The 23,130-nt window shown below is 48.9% G+C and overlaps 1 protein-coding gene and 1 non-coding gene across 2 annotated transcripts; one reads left to right on the forward strand and one right to left on the reverse strand.

The window, feature by feature from the left end:
* Nucleotides 1–7,173: 7,173 nt before the first annotated feature.
* Nucleotides 7,174–7,235, reverse strand: LOC120367983 (U7 small nuclear RNA). The gene has a single exon (XR_005582215.1). It is a non-coding gene; the product is annotated as a U7 small nuclear RNA (small nuclear RNA).
* Nucleotides 7,236–16,007: 8,772 nt separating this feature from the next.
* VSX1 (visual system homeobox 1) lies at nt 16,008–22,632 on the forward strand. The gene is made up of 5 exons (XM_039479639.2): nt 16,008–16,472; nt 18,647–18,725; nt 19,214–19,337; nt 20,278–20,458; nt 21,581–22,632. Exons 1-5 carry the CDS (start codon nt 16,052–16,054, stop codon nt 21,868–21,870), a joined length of 1,095 nt encoding a protein of 364 aa, XP_039335573.1. The 5' UTR covers nt 16,008–16,051; the 3' UTR covers nt 21,871–22,632.
* Nucleotides 22,633–23,130: the final 498 nt, after the last annotated feature.

Raw genomic sequence — 23,130 nt, forward strand, 5'->3', positions numbered from 1 at the left:
GCCTCCCAAGTAGCTGGGACTATAGACGTGCACCACCACACCTGGCTGATTTTTGTGTTTTTAGTAGAGATGGGGTTTCACCATGTTGGCCAAACAGACTGGTCTCGAACTCCTGACCTCAGATGATCTACCCACCTCAACCTCTTAAAGTGCTGGGATTACAGGTGTGAGCCACTGCACCCAGCCCTTCCTTCTTTTCCTAGTAAATGAATTTAATGTTCTAAACTTTCCTCTAAGCACTGTTTTCACTGCATTCCACACATTTGTTAAGTTGTATTTTCATTTTCATTCATTTAAAGGTACATTTTAAGTTTTCTTGAGACTTCTTTTTTGATCCTTATATGAAATAGAAGTACATTGCTTAATCTCCAAATATTTGGGGATCTTTTCAGCTTCTGGTAGATTTTTGTTTTTGACTTCTCGTTTAATTCCACTGTGCTCTGAGAACATATTTTGTATAATTTCTATTCTTTTAAATTTGTTAAGCTATGCTTTATGGCCTCGAATACGGCCTATTAGATGAATGTTCCATGTGATCGTGAGAATAACACGTATTCCGCTGTTGTTGGATGAAGGAGTCTATAGATGTCAGTTAGATCCAGTGATGAATGGTGCTGTTCCTGATGACAGACTTACTGATTTTATGCCCACTAGATCTATCAGTTACTGATAGAGGAGTGTTGAAGTCTCCAGCTATTAATGTAGTAAAGAATTTTTTATAGCTCATATTTTCCTTGCTGTTTTATCAGTTTTTCCTTCCTGTGTTTTGATACTCTGTTGTTAGGTGCATGCATCTTAAGTATTATATAAACCAAAAATAAACTTCGAAGGCCCCGCCTCCCTACGACCATCTGAATGGGCTTCCTCCTTGTCCAGGGCACTCTCAAATTTAACCTCCTACTTGGAAGCTTCATCCGCATGATAAAACCTTGGTGTCCACAACCCCTTATCTCAACCGACACATTTCTTTCCACTGATAACAACTCTTTCAATCAATTGCCAATCAGAATATGTTTAAGTCTACCTATGACCTGGAAGCCACCAACCCTTTGAGCTGTCCCACCCTTCCAGATAGAACCCGGGTAAACCTTACATGTATTGATTGATGTATTATGTCTCCCTAAAGTGTGTAAGAGCAAACTGTACCCCAACCACCTTGGGCACATGTTGTTGGGACATCCTGAGGCTGTGCCACTGATGTGTCCTTAACCTTGGCAAGATAAGCTTTCTAAATTGACTGAGATCTGTCTCAGATATTTCAAGTTCACAATTATTATGTCTTCTTGGATGGGCCCTTTTGTCATTGTGTAATACCTTCTGTATTCCTGATAATTTTTCTTGTTCTGATATTTGTTTTGTCTAAAAACTACTTTCTTTTGACTAATGTTAGCATGGTATATCTTCTTCCACCTTTTTATGTTGAATCTGTATCTTTATATTTAAACCGTTATTTTGTAGAAATACTCCTGGAAAGAGGTCCAAGAGAGGGTTCTTGGATTCCATGCAAAAAGGAATTTGGGACAAGTCCATAAAGTGAAAGCAAGTTTATTAAGAAATTAAAGAAATAAAAAATGACTGTTCCATAGGCAGAGCAGCCCCAATGGCTGCTGGCTGTCTATTTTTATGGTTAATTTCTTGATTATATGATGAACGGAAGGTAGACTATTCATGAGTTTTCCTGGAAAGGGGTGGGCAATTCCCCAAACTGAGGCTTCCTCCCCATTTTAGACCATATAGGGTAACTTCCTGATGTTGCCATGGCATTTGTAAACTGTCATGGCACAGGTGGGAGTGACTTTTAGCATGCTAATGCGTTATCATTAGCATATAACAGGCAGTGAGGAGGACCAGAGGTCACTCTATTGGCCATTTTGGTTTTGGTGGGTTTTAGCCAGCTTCTTTACTGCAATATGTTTTACCGGCAAGATCTTTTTGACCTGTATCTTGTGCCAACCTCCTACAGAAGGGCTGGGCTCCCGGCTACCCCCCCACTTAAGTCTGAAACCGCAGCCTTAAGTAAAAACAGCTGACTTATTTTTCTGCCCAAATGTTGCCGTTTTGGCCTGCCCCGCCCCTATCCTGTGCCCATAAAAGACTTCAGCTGGCACAGCAACCCAAGCGGCTGAGCAGCGCCGCAGAGAAGCAACTGAGTGTCAGAGACGACGGCTAGACGTGGCTAACCTCAGACATTTGTGTGACCAGATTTTTCCTGGATGCCAGACAAGGACCTGGGTGCTGAGAGGGCAGGGGCTGCCACCCTGACCCTCCACTGAGCGGGTTGGCACTTGGCCATCACCAGATGGCAGAGCTGAAAGAGCTTTGGTTGTAACATACACGGACACTCCCACCAGAGAGGAGCGACTGCCAGTCCAGTGTTCATTCAGTCTGGTTCCCACACTCACGTGCCTACATGCACCCTTTCTTGAGGAGTGGCCAGTAGCGGACTGAATAAAATGAGCCACGCCAGGTCCCACCTCGAAGTGGGTCTGGGGGACTATCCCATCTCACTGTGACTTGGAATGCCCAACCTCCTAGGAATGCAGCCCAGTAGGTCTCAGCCTCATTTTACCCAGCCCCTGTTCAAGGTGAAGTTGCTTTGGTTTAAACTCCTCTGTCAGAAACATATAGTGGAGTCTTGTGTTTTGTTTTTTTTCCTTACTCTGATAGTTGATGTCCTTGACATAATGACTCATGCCTGTAGTCCCAGCACTTTGGGAGGCTGAGGTGGGCAGATCAGTTGAGGTCAGGAGTTTGATACCAGCCTGGCCAATACAGTGAACCTCTGCCTCTATTAAAAATACAAAAACTGGCTGGGTGTGGTGGCAGGTGCCTGTAATCCCAGCTACTGGGAAGGCTGAGGCAGAATTGCTTGAACCTGGGAGGTGGAGTTTTTGGTAAGCTGAGATCATGCCACTGTCCTCTGGCCTGGGTGACAGAGTGAGACTCTGTTTCAAAAACAAAACAAAACAAAACAAAACAAAAACAAGAAACAAAAGAAGTCGATGCCCTTGAAAGCCCACTCTCTGAAAGGCTATGAGCAAAGGGAGTTCCTAGAAGGATTCTTTTTCCTGGCCTTGGCTCTGGGTTGGAAAGTGATTAAGTCATGAGGGTTCTGCTCTTGAGAATGGGATTAGTGCCCTTTTAAAAGAGGTTGAGGGGAGCTGCCTTGTCCCTTCTGCCCCTGTGAGGACACAGCAAGAAGCACCATCTGTGGAGAAGAGAGCAAGCATTCACCAGACACCAGATCTGCTGGTGCCTTGATCTTGGACTGCCCAGTCTCTGGAACAGTGAGAAACAAATTTATATTATTTATAAATTACCCCAACTGAAGTATTTTGTTATAGCACCCCAGGCAAACTAAGACACCAATAAGCTGTAACCACAGCCTGCCATCATGTGGGGCCTGGGTTCTGATTTACACTAACTGATTGCTCCAGGAGCTTCCAAGCCAAAATGAACATGAAACTCAGTCTCCTGTCTACGTGACATCTTCTTGTCATCTAGAAGACGTAAACACAAATGGAGGGTCGGAAACTGAGACACACTTCTGTAAGACGACCACAGATGAAGTCCCCTGGAACATGAGGGCTGTGTTTCATCACCATGGAGCACCAGGAAACACTTCTGTGAGCAGGAGGCAGCAGGAAAGTGGCAGCATTTGACCTCGCAGCCAAATTCTGAGAACTAAAATTGTTTGATGTAGACTCTAAATGAGTGCGTTCAAATCAAACACAATTAAAAATATAGCCACTAAACTTAAAAATACAGTAGATGGTTTATAAAGCAGATTAGGCACAGCATAAGAGAGAATTAGCAACTGTGAAGTTAGATCTGCAGCACAAAGAGATTTTTAAAAACCCTAGAAATACGGAAAATTTGAAAGAGAGGTTTAAGAGACATGGAGGATAGGATAAGAAAGTCCAATCTAAGAATAATCAAAGTTCAATAAGGAAGAATACAAGGAACAGGGAAGTGCTAATGTTAAAAAAGAGAGAATCTGATGATTTCTCAGAAACAAAAGACAGGAACCCTCAGGACTAGAACCTACGATGTGCTCTCAGCAATATGGGGAGTGTGTACTCGGAGTTTCTCTAAGTGTGAGAGGACGAAGAGCATAAATCACTGCAGAATACTTTCCCCTTTGGCAGACAAAAGACTTGATTATAATTGTAGTTTAGGAATAAAATGTCTCAGAATTTGCTATTTCCTGCTCTCTAGGGAGCTGAGCTTTGGATAGTGGCATCTTTGTTGTGTCCAGGAAGGGCTGATTTAATGCATATGGTGGCCAGTGTCTGTGATGGATGGGTCTTCTTCACTGTGGTGCCTTCTCCTTTCTGATTCCTCCTCCTCTTCCTCCACTCTTTCATGAGCATTTCCCTGACCAATCTGAGGATGTCGGTTATTTGTGTGTTTGGGGGGAGCTAGAAGAAATAAGTGTCAGTAATCGGACAAGCACTCTGCAGCGCCCCACTCAGGGTGATGAGTCCACACAGGTGGCTGCTGCAGCCCGCCCTGCCAGAGTCCCCAACCTGCCCCAGCCGTGCTGCCACTTCTGCTAGCCTTCATCAGTGAAAACCTAACACAAACAAAGCAGTGTCAGGGGGGCAGCTCGGTGACATTATTTTCCACACCTTTGTTGAAACCAGTGAACAAAACAGCTTTGTAAATTCCTCAGCCTCTTCCTGTAATATTTTGTAAATTCCTCAGCCTCTCCCTGCAGGAGGTCAGTCCCAGGGCTAGGCTGTGAGAGTATGATGTTGGGGTTCCTTTCTTTACTTTTTTTTTTTTTTTTGAGACAGAGTCTTGCTGTGTCACCCAGGCTGGAGTGCAATGGCGCGATCTTGGCTCACTGCACCCTCTGCCTTCTGGGTTTAAGCAATTCTCTGCCTCAGCCTCCTGAGTAGCTGGGATTGCAGGTGCCTGCCACCACACCCAGCTAATTTTTGTATTTTTAGTAGAGACTGGGTTTCACCATCTTGGCCAGGCTGGTCTTGAACTCCTGACCTCGTTATCTACCCTCCTCAGCCTCCCAAAGTGCTGGGATTACAGGTGAGCCACTGCACCCGGCTGGCTCCTTTCTTTCCTGTTGAGCACTCAGGTCATGGTGGGTGACATGCTCCCAGCCAGTCTTCCTTGGACCAGGCCTTGAACATGAGCACAGGACTGGGGAGAGAACTCCAGATCTAATGTGGAGTGAATGGGGAAGAGCTAAGATTCTCCCAGGAGATGCTGTCAGGCAACAGGCAGATGGTTCAGACTTCTCCATCTTAGGGCCTGTTCCCCTTTGCAGACCTTCGCCAAACACTGACCCTGCACCAGGAGTGTGCGGGACCCTGACACACAGCAGCCCCAGCCCTGTTCTGGAGCTGATAAACAGTCTAGGTTTGCGTTCTCCACAGCAGACTCTGAGACAGGGACTTGAGTGAAGTAAGTAATGTGGGAAGAACCCAGGGAGTCCTGGTAGGGGAGTGGGCAAGGACACAGAGCAGCCGTGACGGTGGTGGGATTTCCCAAGGCTCAATCGCACCAGGACCGCGGTGTCTATTCAGGGTGATTTCTCCTTGGGATTTTCTCAGTCACACCAGGACACGGTGTCTATTCAGGGTGATTTCTCCTTGGGATTTTCCCTACCACAGGATCACTGCACCACTTGGCAAGGATGCCAGGTATACATCAACGTCTGTCATCTGTCAAGAGTGGCTGCTGGAAACATCTCCCTCTGCACCCAGGACTTCAGCCCTAACTGGTGCACTCCTGGGTTTGGGGCATCCTCTGGTCGAGTGATAGGTGCTGCAGGAAGGAATCTGTGGTGTGTGAAGGAACTGTCTATAGAGGCCACAGGTGACCCGGCGAGCAGGCGACCAGCACTGTCAGGCACAGCATCCGGGAGGGTGAACAGGTAAAGCAGTAAACCAGCAGGTGAGTGAACAGTAGCAATTGTGGCAGGTGCCTTGGAGGAAGCTGAGCACAGAGGGAGGAGCAAAAGTCTTTCTGCCAATAGGGTCACAGCTGGTGCCTGCGTCCTCAGAGTCGGTAGGCCCCCAGCAAGCAGAGGCAGGAACCCACAGTCATGCTGCCCTGGCACTGGGAGAGTTGTTCTGACCTTTGCCTAGAGCCTCAGTGCTACCTGTGAGCTGGGATAGGGATCACATTCACTTCTAACTGAGCTGGTTAAAAGCACGTTATCATTGGCCAGGTAGGTTTCTCAATTGCCAAGAGATGACCTAGTGCTTGCTTAACTGGAAATGAAGCTAGCAGCAGCTCCTGGGCTGCCCTTCAGTGGCCCCTGGCATGCCTAGGTGTGCCTCTCCGGTTGGCGTGGCCTGCGTCACCTCCCTCTTACTCTCTTGAGGGCCACACCTGCTTTTGTCTGCCATAGGGGAGAGGAGGAGAGGCAGATCCTTCTGTGCCCTCTGCTCATGACCTTTTCTGCTATGGGGTTGGGGGATGGTCTTAGCTCAGGGGCTAGACGCGGTGTCCTCTCCTGAGCTGAACTTGGCCCTGGGTTCCTTTGTCTTACAGATGGAACTTAACAAGGAGAGGCTAAGGAAGAGAATGGAATAGAGGAGAGAAAGTGAAGAGGCTGGAAAAGGAGGAAGAGAAAATGTTCTTTGTAATTAAAATACTACCTGGATTCTTAACCAGGATTTCCCAATTGTCTCAGGACCTAAAGGGAAAAGACCAGCTGTGGAGCATGTGAGCCTCTGGGAAATCTGCCTCAAGCTCATAACACCATCCACCGACAGCAGCTGGAGCAGCACAAGAGTCAGACCTCCCAGGTCCCAAGTGCTGCAACATGGAGAACAGAACCAAGGTTGAGCCACAGACCAGGCTGTGACGGATGGCTGACCACTGCTTGGCCCTGGCCCTGCAGGTGCGATGTCGTGGGTCCTGTGTCCCACCTTGGATCTGTGTCCTTCCCTGGAATCTGGTGGCTCATGGCTGCTTAGACTGTTCAGCAGGGCCAGTACGCACTAGTGCCTGGGGTACACTGCCCAGGACCTATGCGTCTAATCCCCTTGAATATATTTTAAAGTCAGAAGGAAACACGAATACAGTAAAGAAGAACACACAATAATGAATCTAGACTGGATGATATTCACCTTTCTACCAACCTAGGCACAAAATATCACTTTTTTGTTTGTTTGTTTCTTTCTTTCTTTCTTTTTTTAAAGGGGCTTTCTGGCAAAACCCGGAAAGCGTGCTAGACAAAATTTAAAAGAGCTGTAACACTAAAATATCACTTTTTTTTTTTTTTTTTTTTGAGACGGAGTTTCGCTCTTGTTACCCAGGCTGGAGTGCAATGGCGTGATCTCGGCTCACCGCAACCTCCGCCTCCTGGGTTCAGGCAATTCTCCTGCCTCAGCCTCCTGAGTAGCTGGGATTACAGGCACGTGCCACCATGCCCAGCTAAGTTTTTGTATTTTTAGTAGAGACGGGGTTTCACCATGTTGACCAGGATGGTCTTGATCTCTCGACGTCGTGATCCACCCGCCTCGGCCTCCCAAAGTGCTGGGATGACAGGCTTGAGCCACCGCGCCCGGCAATATCACTTTTAATACTTCTATGGAAGAAGGGGCCCATGAAAGAAAAGTGCCGAGGTTCCCCCAAAGTCATGCTATGGCCCTGCTGATTGAGCATGATGGAATTAATGCTCTGACTTCTGCGGGAGGCCCACAAAGGCTGTGCGGTCTCCGTCTGGTTCCTGTGGGATGCTCTCAACTCCCCTGAGAGCCCACGAGACCTGTCAGCCTGGGCCATGTGAATGAGCCGCCTTGAGCACCCAGCCCGGTTGAGCCCTCAGACAACTGCAGCCCCAGACAGCAACTGCGGGAGGGTTCTAAGTGAGAACGGCTAGCTGAGCTCTCCTCAAATTTCTGAGCCACAAAACCTGTGACCAAAATAAAATGGTTTAAGTAGCTAAGTTTTGGAATAATGTGTTACCTTAAAATAGTAACCAGAACATCCAGCCAAGAAAGGGAACTCGGGGCTGGTGTTCTCATGGGAGTGATGAGAGGATGGACAGCCCTGATCCCAGCACCCTGGGTCGGTTTTATAGGATATACTGGATTGCTGACTCTCAAGAGCCCACTTGTTCACTGACGATGATGTGATTCTGTAGCTTCTTCAGTCACTAGCAGGAAGTTAGGAATTAGCACTACCAGCATGGCAAGTGGAAGCCACTGAGGAATTTGCAGCAAGGAGCAATAGGCTATGCTCAGGTAAGGATCACTGTGGCTGTGGAATAAAGATGGCAGTGGTGGGGCATGGGGAGGGGCATGAAGGAGGTAGGAAGAGACTCCAGAGCCCTGGCCATACCAGCCTAGACAGGATTCTTGGTTGCAAACCACAGAAGTGTCATCTGGTCAATTTACACAGAAAATAACCTTGCTGGCAGAGAGATCCAAGATGGCTGATCCCTAGCAGCTCTGGATTGTAGCTCCCACTGAAAACGCAAAGAACGAGAGGACGCCACACCTTCACATGAATTCTTGTTGCTCACGCACCAGGAGATTCCCAGCGGAGGAGCCCCACGGGTCACCAGCGCGACTCTTGTGACCGGCGAGGCGGTTTTGCCGGCGCCTCGGAGCATCGGTTCTTGGTGCAGAGTCAGAAAGGCACCATCCATCTTAACGTCGCTGATTTGGTCGGCGCAGTGGGTTGCTCAGATTTCGGCGCTGAGAATCAATAAGTTGGACGTCCACTCAGAAACCCAATTACAAAGACGGTAATTATAAAGACCACAGATGGATAAATCTACAACGAAGGGAAGAAAACAGCCAAAAAAGGCTGAGAATACCCAAGATCAGAACGCCTCTCCCTCAGCAGGGGATCCCAGTTCCTCATCAGCAACGAAACAAGGCTTGATGGAGAACAAGTGTGTTCCAATTACAGAAGCAGGCTTCAAAACGTGGATAATAAGAAACTCCTGTGAATTAAAAGAACTTGTGCTAACACAATCTAAAGAAACTAAGAACTTTGAAAAAAGGTTTGACGAAATGTCAACAAGAATACAAAATTTAGAGAGGAAAATAAGTGAATTGATGGAACTGAAAAACGCATTACGAGAACTACGTGAAGTATGCACAAGTTTTAACAGCCGAATTGATCAAGCAGAAGAAAGGATATCAGAGGTCGAAGACCAACTCAATGAAATAAAACAAGAAGACAAGATTAGAGAAAAAAGGATAAAAAGGAACGAGCAAAGTCTCCAAGAAATATGGGACTATGTGAAAAGACCTAATCTACGCTTGATAGGTGTACCTGAATGTGACGAAGAGAATGAATCCAAGCTGGAAAATATGCTTCAGGATATTATTCAGGAAAATTTTCCCAACTTAGTAAGGCAGGATAATATTCAGCTCCAGGTAATACAGAGAACACCACAAAGATATTCCTCAAGAAGAGCAACTCCAAGGCACATAATCGTCAGATTCATCAGGGTTGAAATGAAGGAGAAAATACTAAGGGCAGCCAGAGAGAAAGGTCAGGTTACCCACAAAGGGAAGCCTATCAGACTCACAGCAGATCTCTCAGCAGAAACCCTACAAGCCAGAAGAGAGTGGGGACCAATATTCAACATCCTTAAAGAAAAGAACTTTCAACCAAGAATTTTACATCCAGCCAAACTAAGCTTCATAAGTGAAGGAAAAATAAAGTTTTTTGTGAACAAGCAAGCACTCAGAGAATTCATCACCACCAGGCCTGCTTTACAAGAGCTTCTGAAAGAACCACTACACATAGAAAGGAACAAACAACAGTATCAGCATTTCTAAAAAATACCAAAAAGTAAAAAACATCAATATAATGAAGAATTTACATCAACTAATGGGCAAAATAGCCAGCTAATATTAAATGACAGTATTAAACTCACATATAGCATTATCAATTCTAAATTTAAATTGACTAAATTCCTCAATTCAAAGACAGGCAATTTGGACAAAAAACTAAAACTGTATGCTGCATCCAGACCCATCTCACATTCAAGGATACACAAAGACTCAAAACAAAGGATGGGGGGAGACTTGCCAACCAACCGGAGAGCAAAAATGAATGGATGGAAGGCAGAGGTTGCAGTTTTTGCCTCTGATGGAATAGTATTTGGAGTGGCGGGGATCGGGGGAAGCAGGGAGGGACGTTGTATGGGGATGGAGGAATTAGTGCAGCAGCAGGAGGAGTTGGGGGTCCTGAATATGCGCGCACCCAGTGCAGGAGTGCCCGGACATGCAAGACTTATAAGGAGACTTGGACTCCCACGCGGTAGTGGTGGGAGACTTCAGCATTGATGTTGGACGGATCTATGAGACAGAGAATTGACAGCGTTGTCCGGGACTTGGGCTCAGATCTGGAACAGGTGGATGTGATTAACATTTGTAGAACTCTCCACTTTGCACGGAATATGCACTTTTATCGGTACCACATCATATCAACTTGGAGGTTTAGGCGAAATGTTGGTTGGCTCCTTGTTTGTTGCTCTCTTCCCTCATTTTCTTCCATGTCTCCATTGTTGGGGACAATTGTAGGCATGCCCGTGTTTGGACTGCATTCTGGCCCGGGCGGCAGGGCGATGCCCCCATTCTCTCTCCCTCTTCTTCTTTCTCTTTCTTCCTCTTCTTTGTTCTTTTTCTTATTCTTTTTCTCAAAAAAAAAGAAAAGAAAAGAAAAAAAAGAAAATAACCTTGCTGAATTGCTTCGTTTCTCCCCCATATGTCCCCTCCCCAGACTGATAGACAGTTGGAGAGGAAAGGCAGGGATGTGCAACCCAGGACCCTGGGAACAAGACCAAATCACAACACAGCACAGTAGTGAGCATGCCACAGCATGCAGGGTAGCCACGGGACACCCACCATTGCTGCTGCAGAAAACCCTGCCTCTCCCTTTGTCACTGGGTCAAGGTCACAGAACGGCCAAGGAATGGGACAAGGAAGCCTTTACCGGCTGTTTTTTGTAGAAGCCACTTCTTTAGGGTGCTCGAAAACTCATTTGTATACTTAGTAGCCCTAGACTAAAAACTAAGTTCCACTCTAGCAAGTGAGCAATTTGTCTGAGCCACGCTGTGGCAATGGGTAGTGTCACGGTCTGTTCTGTGCTGCTGTAACGGAATACCACAGACTGTGTAATTCATAAACACTAGATGTTTATTTGGCTGGTGATTTGGAGACTGGCAAGATCAAGGTCAAGGGACCACATCAGGTGAGGGCTTTCAGCTGCCGCATCACATGGTGGAAGGTGTCACACAGCAAGAGAGGAAGAGAGAGCAGAAGAAGGTGCAGGAAGGGGCCGAACTCATGCACCCACTCACACAGTCACTAACCCACTCCCACAACCACAGTGTTGATCCACTCCTCAGGGCAGAGCCCTCCTGGCCTAATCACCTCCTAAAGCCTCTATGTAGCTCTCAACTCTGTTGGATTCACGATTAAGTTGCAATGCATGAACTTCTGGGCACGCAGTCAAATCAGAGCAGGCAAAGGAGAGAAGACCCCTCTTTAGAGGATTTGAAGAGGGATGCAAGGCAGCAAGTGGCCCAGAATCAGTTAGGCCTTGAGCTCACACTGCTTGTATTCAGATCCTGTCTGCCACTGGACAGTGAGTGACCTTGGGCAATTTCTGCAATTATTTGATCAGTTGAAATCTTCATTTCCTCATCTGAGTAGAGGATGATAATCATCTCTACGGGTAGATAATATCTACCCATAGAGCTGTGGTCAGGATGAAATGTGGCCATTGTGATAAGGTGTTTATAATAATAGTTGCCCACAGTAAGAAGCCAAGAGGGGTCGGCCATTGTCATCACTTTCAGTCGTGGGAGGTGAGCCTGTGAGGACAGTGAGGGACTAAGGATGGCACTCGGGATTCTGTGTGGGCCCCGAGGTGGAGGAAGAAGAGACCTGGGGAGGTGCAGGCTGCAGGGGAGGCTGCTGAGTTCAGCTCTGGGTGTGCTGCATTTCAGCACCGTGGGTGACTGGGTCAGATGTGCAGGAGTCCATTGAGATAGCAGCCTGGGCTTCGGGAGTGGGGCACGGACGGGAGAAGATTCCAAAAGCCTAGGCAAGGAGATGGGGATTGCCACCTGAGGAGAAAGAAGGGCTCTGTAGACTCGAAGCCAAGCATTCCAGGAGCACCTGGGGGAAAGTGAGATGGAGACAGGAAGTGTCTGAGCGCAGGTCCCTAGAAGCAGAGCCAGGGACAGGGTCTGGGCGCCTGAGAGATAGTGAGACAAGGTCTCAGGAATGAGAAGCTGAGAGGGGAAGGGAACAAGCTGAGCAAGGAGCTGACTTGGTCTGATCTATGAGGGGAGAGGGGCTTGGAGCAGAAATGCCTCTGCAGGGCTATCCTTTGAAACAAGAGGAGAGACCTTCTATCATTCCTCTGTCAGTGGATGTCACAGTTTGTGTGTCTGGAGGGCGGGGGGCTCTGGATTAAGGGGCCTTTGTCAGCCCAGGGCACTTCTTCCTATTTGAGGTTCCCATACTCACAGCAGCTGGGAGAAGGTGTGACCGTTCCGGAAAGGGGGTCTGGGTAGGCACAACAGCATTTAGACAGGAGACAATACGGAATGCAACCATCAGCAAGTAACTAAAGCTCCTCCTGCTCGGATCCCTGGGAAGCAGAGTAGAAGGTTCTTCTAAGAGTCACTCTGCGCAGGAACGTGTGTGGAGAGGAGCGGGGTGGAGGGGGGTGCTTACACTGCAACTCCCGTCAGTGTTTGACCTCTTACTTCTCCACGTGGTAATTCTTGGCACCTTTGGCTAGTGTGCAGAGTGAGCTCTGAAGGTCACAAAAAGTCCGCAGGTAAAGATGTGCGGGGGCGGGCACTGGAGACTGGGCAGGTATGCAGACGGAGGGGTCAGGCTGGAGGTGGGCAGGAAGAAACAGCGTCTGCTACAACTTTTAACTGAAGACACAAAAGCATCCGAGATGGAGCCGCCAGAAGGGGGAGGAAAATCAGAGGAAGGGAGCCGTGGGGCTCATTTTCGCAGACGCAATGGGAGATCCCTTTCACCCTCTCCGACCATCCCACCTCGTTGTATCTAAGCACTTTATCCCGCCAGCCCCGGCAGCTGCGGCTCTGAGAAGCCTAGGAGGGGTGTTTGCTGAGCCTCCCACAGCCGGTCCAACTTCAGCTTGGCGCGATCAAGGCACATTCGAGCTTGGCGACAGAGGGGCTGGAGACCTTCCTTAGAAAATAATGAGCGGAGAAACCTTTACTGATTAGTTAAATCCCGCCTAATCCTGACTGATGAAGACAGATTCGGAACCCTTAACGGATTTAGGGACCCAAAACGACTCCTGGGGACCGCCCGGGGCGGGGACGCTCGTGGGGGCTGCTTCCCTGGCCATAGACTTGCGGGTGATATCTGGGAGGGCGAAGCTAGAAGGAGCCCTTTCGCGGAGGCGTCCCTTAAACGCGGTAGGTAGATTTGGCAACTGCGAGAGCACCCCAGGGACAGGCGGAGTGTGGGTGAATCAGGGGCCAGCTCTTTGTCTCTTGCAGACCTCTCCTAAACTGCAAGAAGCGCTTCTCTGGTCTTGGCCGACGCCGAGCGGATCCCCGCAACGTAGGGTGCGCCAGTAGATCTCAGAGCCCCGGCAGCAGCTGGGGGTGGAGGCGGGGACACATTAGCGCAGCGTCTGATGGGGGCGTTTCTCATTGCAGGAGGGTGAAGTGAAAGCGTCCTCCTGCGCTGCGCTCCCACAACCGCCACGCTGCGAAACACAAGGTGCCCCAAGACCCAACTTATCCACTGCTGGGATCTTGCCGGCCCCTCCCTGCAAGATCCCTGGCACTGGGGTCCTGAGACGTTAGGAACGTCTCAGTCCAGGAATTGCAAGACCCCTTAGAAGTTCGCCTCTTCGCCATCTCTGAGTCCCCTTAGAGCCCCAACACCGGCTCCTTTGATCGGGTCTCTTGATCGGTTTCGCTCTCCCCACGTCTTTCTCTGTGTTCGATGTGACTGGATTAGTAGTAAGTCTCAGTTGCTCTCACCTGCAAAATGAGTTTAAGACGATTCTTCCCGAGGGTTTGGAAATGGGGATGTTTTTGGCATTGCGCCGCGTAAGTAGTGGTCGAGGCTGGGCTCCTGCCGCCTGGCCTTTTGGTGTCTTTGGATCACTGGCTATCTACTCGGGGTCTGTCACTCCGGTGATCGCGAACCTTCCAGGCGACCTAGGGGAGGGAGATCCCAAGCCCTGGCCCAGGTGAGGCCACTCGGTCGCCACCGGCGCTGCACGTGCGGCACCCGAGTCCGTCCCTGTCTCAGGCTTTCCACTGGCGGGCGACCCCGGTCGGGCCACCTTAGAATCTACTGCCCTGCCTGCCTGACCTGTCGCGAGCTACAAACTGTGTGGAATCGTAGGTATCTCCCTTAATTGCGACCCCAAATTCGGATTTACAAACGACTACGCAGCTGCACTAAGAGTCAGAGCACTTCGTTCGGACCCTGTGTCCCCAACGCCTACTTTAAACCCAGAGATAAATCTGGGGGAATATTGCTCCGGGAGCCGAAAACAATTCTGGCATCTAAAGCGTCCCCCGCTTCCCACCCCGGAGCTGGAGCAATTCAAAAGACAATTATCGCAAAGGAAAGTTATTGTTTTGCTAATCCCGGGAACAGCTTGCAAGGAAAGATTTGGGTCTTCCTTTAGTAATGGAAAGTTAATGCGTAGCCTCCTGTAATTATCCTTATCGGAAGCCCCTTGTTTAATCTGCATGTTTAGCAGAGGCCCTACTCGAACGCCCAGAGAGCGGGAGACCCACTTTTCAGGGCCAGGACTCGGGCTCCAGCCCGGCAGGAGCGCAGGCAGCCGCGCCGGGTTCTCCTGGGGCTCAGGCATTCGTTCCTCTGTCGCTGAGGGACCTCGGACTGTAGGGCCCTCAGAGAGTGGGATTTAAGAGAGATGCTTCCGGAGCTCTGGGATTGGGAAGGGTGGACTCAGGCATCCCAGCGATGAGGGTTGGTTGGGTTCAAAGCGCGAACCAGGAGTGGCTTACCCACGTGCTTTGTGGTCAACTTTAGCTAATAGGAAAATTTCACTGATTATTCAAAGAATCAGGGTTTCTTTGAATAATCGGGAAACCGCACAATAATTTGTAAGCCCCGATGAAAAGATGTGCTTCCCCGTAGACAGACCCACTTTTATTCCAAATTTACCTCCCTCTACTCCTCCCCAATTTAGGGTTGCTGAATAAAATACTGATACTCCTCCAAAAAAAAAAAAAACAAAAAAAAAAAAAGCCTCCTTGTTTATCCGAAATTCACATTTTACTGAGCCTATTGTGTTTTGTTGGTTAAATCTGGTACCCTGCCCGTCACAGCCCGGGGCAGTTCACTCCTGCCTCTACTTCTCTCGCTTTTCCCAGCTCGTGTGAGTCTGTGACCCCCTACAGCTCAGCCCGTGGAGTGGTAGGGACGGGCCTGGGGGTGGATTTGGATGGTGGAAGAATGACCGAAGATTAAGTACACTATTTTCATTCCTTTCCCTTTGGGGATTTTCGGAGAAGACCTTACGGGAAGGCCTTCTTGGCACCGGAGGCGGAAGTGGAGGGCTGGTTGGTGGCTTACTGGTGGTAGCCATGGAAGTGTGGTTGGGAATGGGGTGCTAGGTCTTAATGGGCAGTTGGGTTGCATCAAAGAAGCTTCAGGGCAGCTGGGAGTGGGACCTTCACCCAGAGTTTGGAAGAAAGGAGAAGACCGCGGCAGGACGTAGAACTTGCGGCTTTTCCAGGGACAGGGAGACAGCGGAGTCACTGTCCCTTCCCTTTTTCCCTCTCCTCTTTCCTAGAATGGGGGGTGGGGTGGGCTGGAGAGAAGAGAGGAGAAGGACGTGACTGAGAGGACTGCAGCTGGGAGGGCGGTAACCGAGGGGAGGAGAACTGGTGGCGTCCCCAACTCGCGGGGTCCTGAACGGCGACGCGCCCGCGCCCAGCTGATTGGAGCCCTTCAGGCCTCCCGCGCCCGACCGGCAGCCCAATCGTATAAAGCTTCCTCTAAGCTGGGCCCTCCGCAAACGGGATCCATAGAGGCTCGCGCCTTTTTGCTAAGGAACCATGACTGGCCGGGACGCGCTTTCCGACGGCCGCACCAGGAGCAGGGCGCTGGTGCCTGGCGGTTCTCCCCGGGGCTCAAGACCCCGGGGCTTCGCCATCACGGACCTGCTGGGCTTGGAGGCCGACCTGCCGGCGCCCGCCGGCCCGGGGCAAGGATCTGGCTGCGAGGGTCCGGCGGCCGCGCCGTGCCCTGGCCCAGGGCTAGACAGCTCCAGCCTGGCGCGTGGGGCCCTTCCGCTGGGGCTCGGCCTCCTCTGTGGCTTCGGCGCGCAGCCTCCCGCAGCCGCTCGAGCTCCCTGCCTGCTCCTAACTGACGTGCCGTTCCTGCAGCCCAGGGGCCCCGAGCCCGTTGCCCCGAAGGCCCCCAGTCGTCCGCCTGCGCTCGGCCGCCAGAAGCGCAGCGAGAGCGTCTCGACGTCCGGTAATCAGGCCCGCGATTCCCGCTCCTGCCCCGGCCCCCTAGGCTCCGAGCCGCGCAGGGGTCATACACCATCGCCCCACTACGCCCCGGCCCCAGCAGCGCAGATCTAAGGGAAATGGGGAGCCCAGAGCTAGGCCGGGTCGGGGGAGGAGCATTCGCGGAGCTGCGCCCCCTGCCCCTTGCTGCATCCCAAACCCCTGCCTCTCATCCGGGATCCTGTTCCCTCAGCAATGCCTGACCGCCACCACCTGGTGCCAGGTGGAATCCTTTTATGAGACCCTGGGGTCTTGGCACCCCAACAACCATCCCCAGAAGGCCTTTTTTATCCTCAGCGCCAGGCGCCAGTCTCGGCCTCTGGCAGCCGCGTGGGTCGGGAAGGCCTGGGGCCTGTGGTGTTCACCAGCAGCACTGAACCTGGTACCAAGTGGAAACGCGGGCGGGACTGATCGAATGATTGACGGCTCCTTGAAGAGCGCCGGGCCTCGAGCCCAGGAACTGTCCGTCCCTCAGGGTGCTGAAAAGAGAGTCTCGGTTACCTTGCTCCTCTGCTGGCACCACGAGCAGGAGAAAGAAGCAACCTCGGGGATTCATTACGCCAAGAGTTATGTAGTTAGCCTAGCGATGTGTTCTCTGCCTACGCATTTCCTCAAAGAAATCCAGGCAGGTGGCAGGGAAAGAGAAGGAAGCAATGAAATTCTGTAAAGGACAAGGGCTAAGAAATCGAGTGGGTTGGGGTGTGGGAGAGAAAAGAAACAATTACGAAAGAAAGGGTGGACTAGCGAAGGTACGTGGTAGAACCTAGAGCTGAGCATCCAGGCAGCCAAGGAAAAAAGAGTTACATTGGGTGTCCTGATATTAAAAGGAAGCTTATCAGATCAGCAGGCAGGCTCCACTCTAAAAGGACTTAATTTCATGAGCTTCTACGTAAGACAAAATGAAACTTCCTATCAGTGTCACTAAAAATGCAAAAACTGTCTTCATGGGATGAGTTCATTCTTCTATGAGCATGGACAAAATGAAAGGCAGCTAAATCCTATTCTGCGGGCGTTTCTGAAGATCTGGAGCAGAGCTGTCCAAGTGAGATGTGATGTGATTATATGTTTGACGGAAATTTCTCACAGTCGCATTAAAAGTGAAATGAATCTAAATACTGCATTTTAAACCGACAATAGTTGTAAATATTATCATTTTACACATAATCAACACAAAAACACCTTTTACTTTTTAGGAGCACTAAGTCTTCTAACTCCATTGACTGATTTATGTCTACAGCAGGTCTTGATCTGATTGGCCACATTTCATGTGCTCAATAACCTTATGTGTCTCATGGCTATCAGTTTGGACAGCCCAATACAGAATGTTTTAATCCAAGTCAGGTTTCTGGTGGACTAATTGATGTAGGATGTAATTGATGTAATAAAACTATTATTATTTAGTTATTTTTACCTTTACTCACTTAAAAAATATTTTGAGGAAATTATTCTTTCTTGCAATGAATCTCACCATAGTTTGGTCCTCTAACTTTCTTTTCCATCTAGACTTTTTGATATAATGAGTATAAAAAGTTAAAACAGAGCAGAGTGGTTCTCAAACTTTTAAGGGCAGCTACAAATCATCTGAACACACTTGTCAAGAAGGAGCCTCCTAAACCCCACCTCTAGAGATTCTAATTTGGTGCATCAGGGCAGGGGTGCAGTTCTGGCATGGGTTCAGATGTCACAAGCCCTGGACTTCCTTTGGGAAATGTTGATGTAGAGGTTAAGATGATAAGGCTGTGTTTGGAAGCAGTGTGGGGATAGAAAATGTAATCAGTGGCCGAGTAGCTTTGGCTTCAGATGATCTGGGACTTGAATCCCAACTTCACCATTTACTACCTGTGTGCTCTTGGGCAAATTACTTAACCATTCTGTGCCTCAGTTTTCTCATCTGTAAAAATTGAATGGTAATAAAATAGCAGCCATTTTGTGTTTTAGTATTTTATTAAGAATACTCGAGATAACACATGGACAATATTAAGCACAGAGCCTGGGATCTAGTAGGTGCTAAAAATGCTAGCTCTTATTGTTAACTAATACCTGAGAGGTTCAGAACTTCAGTCCTTACATTAAAATCCAGGAAATAAAGGGGAGAATATGATCACCTTTAAACCCATCTTCTTCTTTTTGTGCCAGCAGATGAGGACAGCCCATCTGAAGACAGGAATGACCTAAAGGCGTCCCCCACCCTGGGCAAGAGGAAGAAGCGAAGGCACAGGTACAGGGCCAGGCAGTCCTCTCTGCCTGCCTTTCCTTGGGACACAGCCCAAGGTGTCTGGCACTTGCGTCTGAGAATTTATGGCCCTGCATGATGGCAGGCCTGATGGCCTCCTGGTTGGCAGTGGGAAGAGCACAGAAGCCATTTGGGAAGATAATTCTGTAGTCTCAGGAGGTTGGGAAAATGCTACAGTCTTGGTAGTATATTTTTTGATAGCATTTTAAAGACACAATTTTGTGGGTCTGTCAAATAGATTTTGTCAGAATGAATGGATGGAATTCATTAAGAAAGAGCTAAAGGACTGTTTTTGTTTGAATCAAACTTCGGGACTACATCAGCTAATCATTCAGAGATGGGGTGTTCTGTTATCATGAGATGGCTTCTGAGGTGTTGACAGCAGGGGAGGCAGGCACAGTGGTCCTTAAGGTCAGGGAGGCTGCTTTCCCCAGGGGACACGTGCCTACGTATGTGTTTTGGGGTCCTTGCAGGACAGTTTTCACTGCTCACCAGCTGGAAGAGCTGGAGAAGGCATTCAGCGAGGCCCACTACCCTGATGTGTATGCCCGAGAAATGCTGGCTGTGAAAACCGAGCTCCCTGAAGACCGGATACAGGTGTTGGGGTCCCTTTTCTCCTTTTCAAAGACACATAGAGAACATGTCATTCCCACAGTCAGCCAGCCAATCAGTAGTCCCTTCTTTACGGCTTCCTTCGCACAGAAACTGAGGGTCCCTTAGCTGAAGGCACCACAAGAGCATGTCCCTGTGACCCTCATGCCTTTTTTTCTTTTATTATTATTGATATCAAATTATTCTTTAAAATCACGCAACAATGTGTGTTGCAACTAGAAACTATATAAAGATATGCCATGGCGGGGGGTGGGGGGCGGGGGGTGGGGGAGGAAGACTGCCTCTCCATCTCAAACCCTGAAAGAAATCAACATAAATGCCCGAGGAGACCTTTCCGCACTTTGTAGAGTATATTACCTGCCCCTGCATATGTATGCGCATACACATATCTACCTGCATATATATACGCTCACATGCATAGGTAGAAGTTTGCTTTTGTTTTTGTCAGAAGATATGTCACTAACTCTTTTTTTAACAGCTACACAGTATTTCACGATAGTCTTTTACTAACATAATGTTTTTAACGAGAAATATCACCAGCAATCCAATAGCCTAAGCTTGGAGGGAGCGATTGCCCCCGTGAACTCTTTCTAATCAATGAGAAAGAACAGAAACACTGTAGTTGACCTCTTCACACAGTGTGGGAAAAGGGAGTTTGATTCTTTAGTTTTTTCATTCCTGACTCTATGGAAACTTCAGCGGATGTGGTCACTCGTGTCCCTACCGCGCTGAGTGCCCGTGGGTCGGGAGCGCACGTGGGCGCCCCTGGGGGCTCCTGGGTGCGCTCCCTGGGGGCTGCTGGTTGGCCCTCAGGAGCATTTCCTTCAGAAATAGCATGGGATCGTGCTCGAGAGGGGAGCCCAGGGGCGCTCCTCTTCACTGTCTCTTCTGTGTGCCCTCTGCTTTTCCTCCTGCCTCCAATCAGGTCTGGTTTCAAAACCGCAGGGCCAAATGGCGCAAGCGGGAGAAGCGCTGGGGCGGCAGCAGTGTGATGGCCGAGTACGGGCTGTATGGGGCCATGGTGCGCCACTGTATCCCGCTGCCCGACTCCGTTCTCAACTCCGCCGAGGGCGGCCTGCTTGGCTCCTGCGCGCCCTGGCTCTTGGGTAAGAAAGGGCCCCCGGGAGCGTGCGGTTCCTGGTGTTGGGGGAGGAAGGGGGATCCCCGGGGGTTCCCACTGAGGCAACCATTTCCAAAGCAAGGCAACGTCAATTTACTGAGATTCAGGCCCAGAACCTCACTTTTTATTTTTAATTAATAACAAAGCTTGCAGCATCTGGACGGTTGCCTCATTTTTTACAGAGACTGTCTAGGCTCTGTGAAAAAGTCTCACTGGGCAACGTATGCTAAATATGTATTTGGGATTTAAGGGTGAAATTACATCATTGCATTATGTGAAATATGTTTCCCAAGTCTTGAATGCTGTTAGAATTTTTAGACCATACAATTTAGGGCAGTTGGTAATAGGAAGTAGGGCGGTGCCGAGCAGCGACCCAGGGAGACAGTGAGCCCCTCCATCTGAGTAACGGGGGCTGGCTGCGGGCTTGGTTCTGCCATGAACAACCTGCTGTGTGGCTTTTATGTCCCTTAGATGTTTGGTGCTTCAACAGTCTCGCTGCTGAGGTCCAGACTTTGGGGTCGGGCACTCTCAAGAGGCTCCACCCTTGTTGCTCTGTTTGCTGTTGCCAGAAACTAACAGGCAGGGATGACAGATTGTGGGAATGAGTCACAGATGAGTACCTCCGCGAGGATTAGTTATGAGGATCATGCTGGCGTTTTAGGTTTGGATGGAGGAAGGTTTTTGCTCAGCGAACAGTTTTGGAATGAGCAGCCCTATCCTGGGCACTGGAGCTCCCAATCATAAATATGTCTTGACTTTGCTCTCAAGAATTGAGAGGGCATTGTGGGCAGCGACCCAAGCCAGCTCATCTGAAATTGCACAAGCAGGTTGGGGAGGGCACATACTGGCATCCGCAGGACCGCAGCCTTGGGGGAATTAGACCCAATGCCAATCACCGTGTCATCCAAAGCACCTTTGCTGGATGTGACCCAGAGGCAGACTCCTGCTTTCAACCTCTAAGGTGGGAGTTACCTACCTGCCTCTCCTGTAGGCTCCAGAGACAGGCGCTGACAAGGATAATTCTAATGGGATTTAGAGAAGAATAACAATAAGAAAATTTACTTCATTGGTGAATTTAAATTTTTATTTTTTCCTTTTTTGTTGCAAGGGATGCATAAAAAATCCATGGGGATGATAAAGAAGCCAGGAAGTGAAGATAAGTTGGCAGGACTCTGGGACTCTGACCACCTCAAAGAAGGTTCTAGCCAGAGTCAGGCAGGACCACAGAGAGGCTCAGATAAAGTGAGCCCTGAGAATGCCTTGGAAGATGTGGCGATGGACCTCTCCAGCTCTGCCCGGCAGGAGACCAAGAAAGTGCATCCAGGGGCTGGTGCTCAAGGAGACTCCAGCTCCACGGCGCCGGAGGGGTCCCAGCCAGGGAAGGTGGGAGCCATATGAGACCAACAGATTTCACCGTCAAAGGCTGCAAATGTGCATATTCCTCACTGGCATTTTCAAAAAGACAAAAATGGTCCAAGGCATATACTCTCAATTCGATTTTCTTCTTACAATGTCAAGGTAAAATGCAATGCCACTTGCTCTAAGAGGACAGATGAGTGACCTGAGGAAAATTCTATTTCATTCTAGAATGGAAACGGTTTCTTAATGCAGAACTTTTGATTCTTTTTTGTAACTTGAGCAGGGAGGAACTGAAGTTTAAAAAGCATTTCACTGCCGGGCATCATTTGAGATGTGTGTTTCAATGTACTGTGTAGATGAGTAGGTCAGGCCATTCTCAATTAGAAAATATAAAATTCTTTAACCTCCAGAAAAATCTGATATTATTGTAGTGAAGACTCCATGCAGACACATGAATGAATTATATTGTCTTTACCTTGAACTTGGCCTTGGGCATTTCAATTTTCATGTTAGGCAGCAATTTTGTGTTTTCCTGAATGTCACTTGATAGGCTATGCATCTTGGGACTCAAAGAAAGCCGTACTCCGGGCGTTTCTGCATTTCCTTCCGAAATAGCATGAGATCATATTTAAACAATTGTTGGATATCTGGAAACAGTGTTTTAAGTCAGACCAGGCTTTTGGTCTTTTAAAATTTATGATTGAAAGCACTTTAGTGACTTGGATTTTGTGAATGTTTCCTTTCCTGAACTTCCTTTGCCATTTATTTACTATTTAAAAATAAACGTTTTGTGGTGTGTTTGTTTCTCAAGGCACTCCCTGTATTACACATGTGCACATCTCCACTATTTCTAATTTCAGCCAGGCTCTCCCCTCACCCCTTCCCAATCTGGGCATGTGTGGCCTCTGTTATACATGTGCACATCTCCACTATCTCTGATCCTGGCCAGCCTCTCCCCTCACCCCTCCCAATCTGGGGGCATGTGGTGCATTTTATTCATTCTTCAGGCTGCAGCTCTTACCATGTATTGCTTTGTCAACTCCTCTGGGGCAGCAGCTGTGTCTGATTCACTCTTTGGAGTTTAGAATCCAGAGAGATATCTTCTAGTTGACAGGAAAATATGGCGCTTCATGAAGACGATAGGGCAGTGCAAGGAAAGTTGGAACTGCTACTTGTGAGGGCTTTCTCCGGAAACTGGCACGGTGATCTGTCAGGCGAAGCTCGATGCTCCCGTCTCTGCTGGTGAGAAAACAGAAGCTCCCTCCCTTTGGTCTATGCTAGTACCATACTCTTGTGAAA

Source organism: Saimiri boliviensis, chromosome 9, assembly GCF_048565385.1.
Source record: "Saimiri boliviensis isolate mSaiBol1 chromosome 9, mSaiBol1.pri, whole genome shotgun sequence".
Lineage (NCBI taxonomy): Eukaryota > Metazoa > Chordata > Mammalia > Primates > Cebidae > Saimiri > Saimiri boliviensis.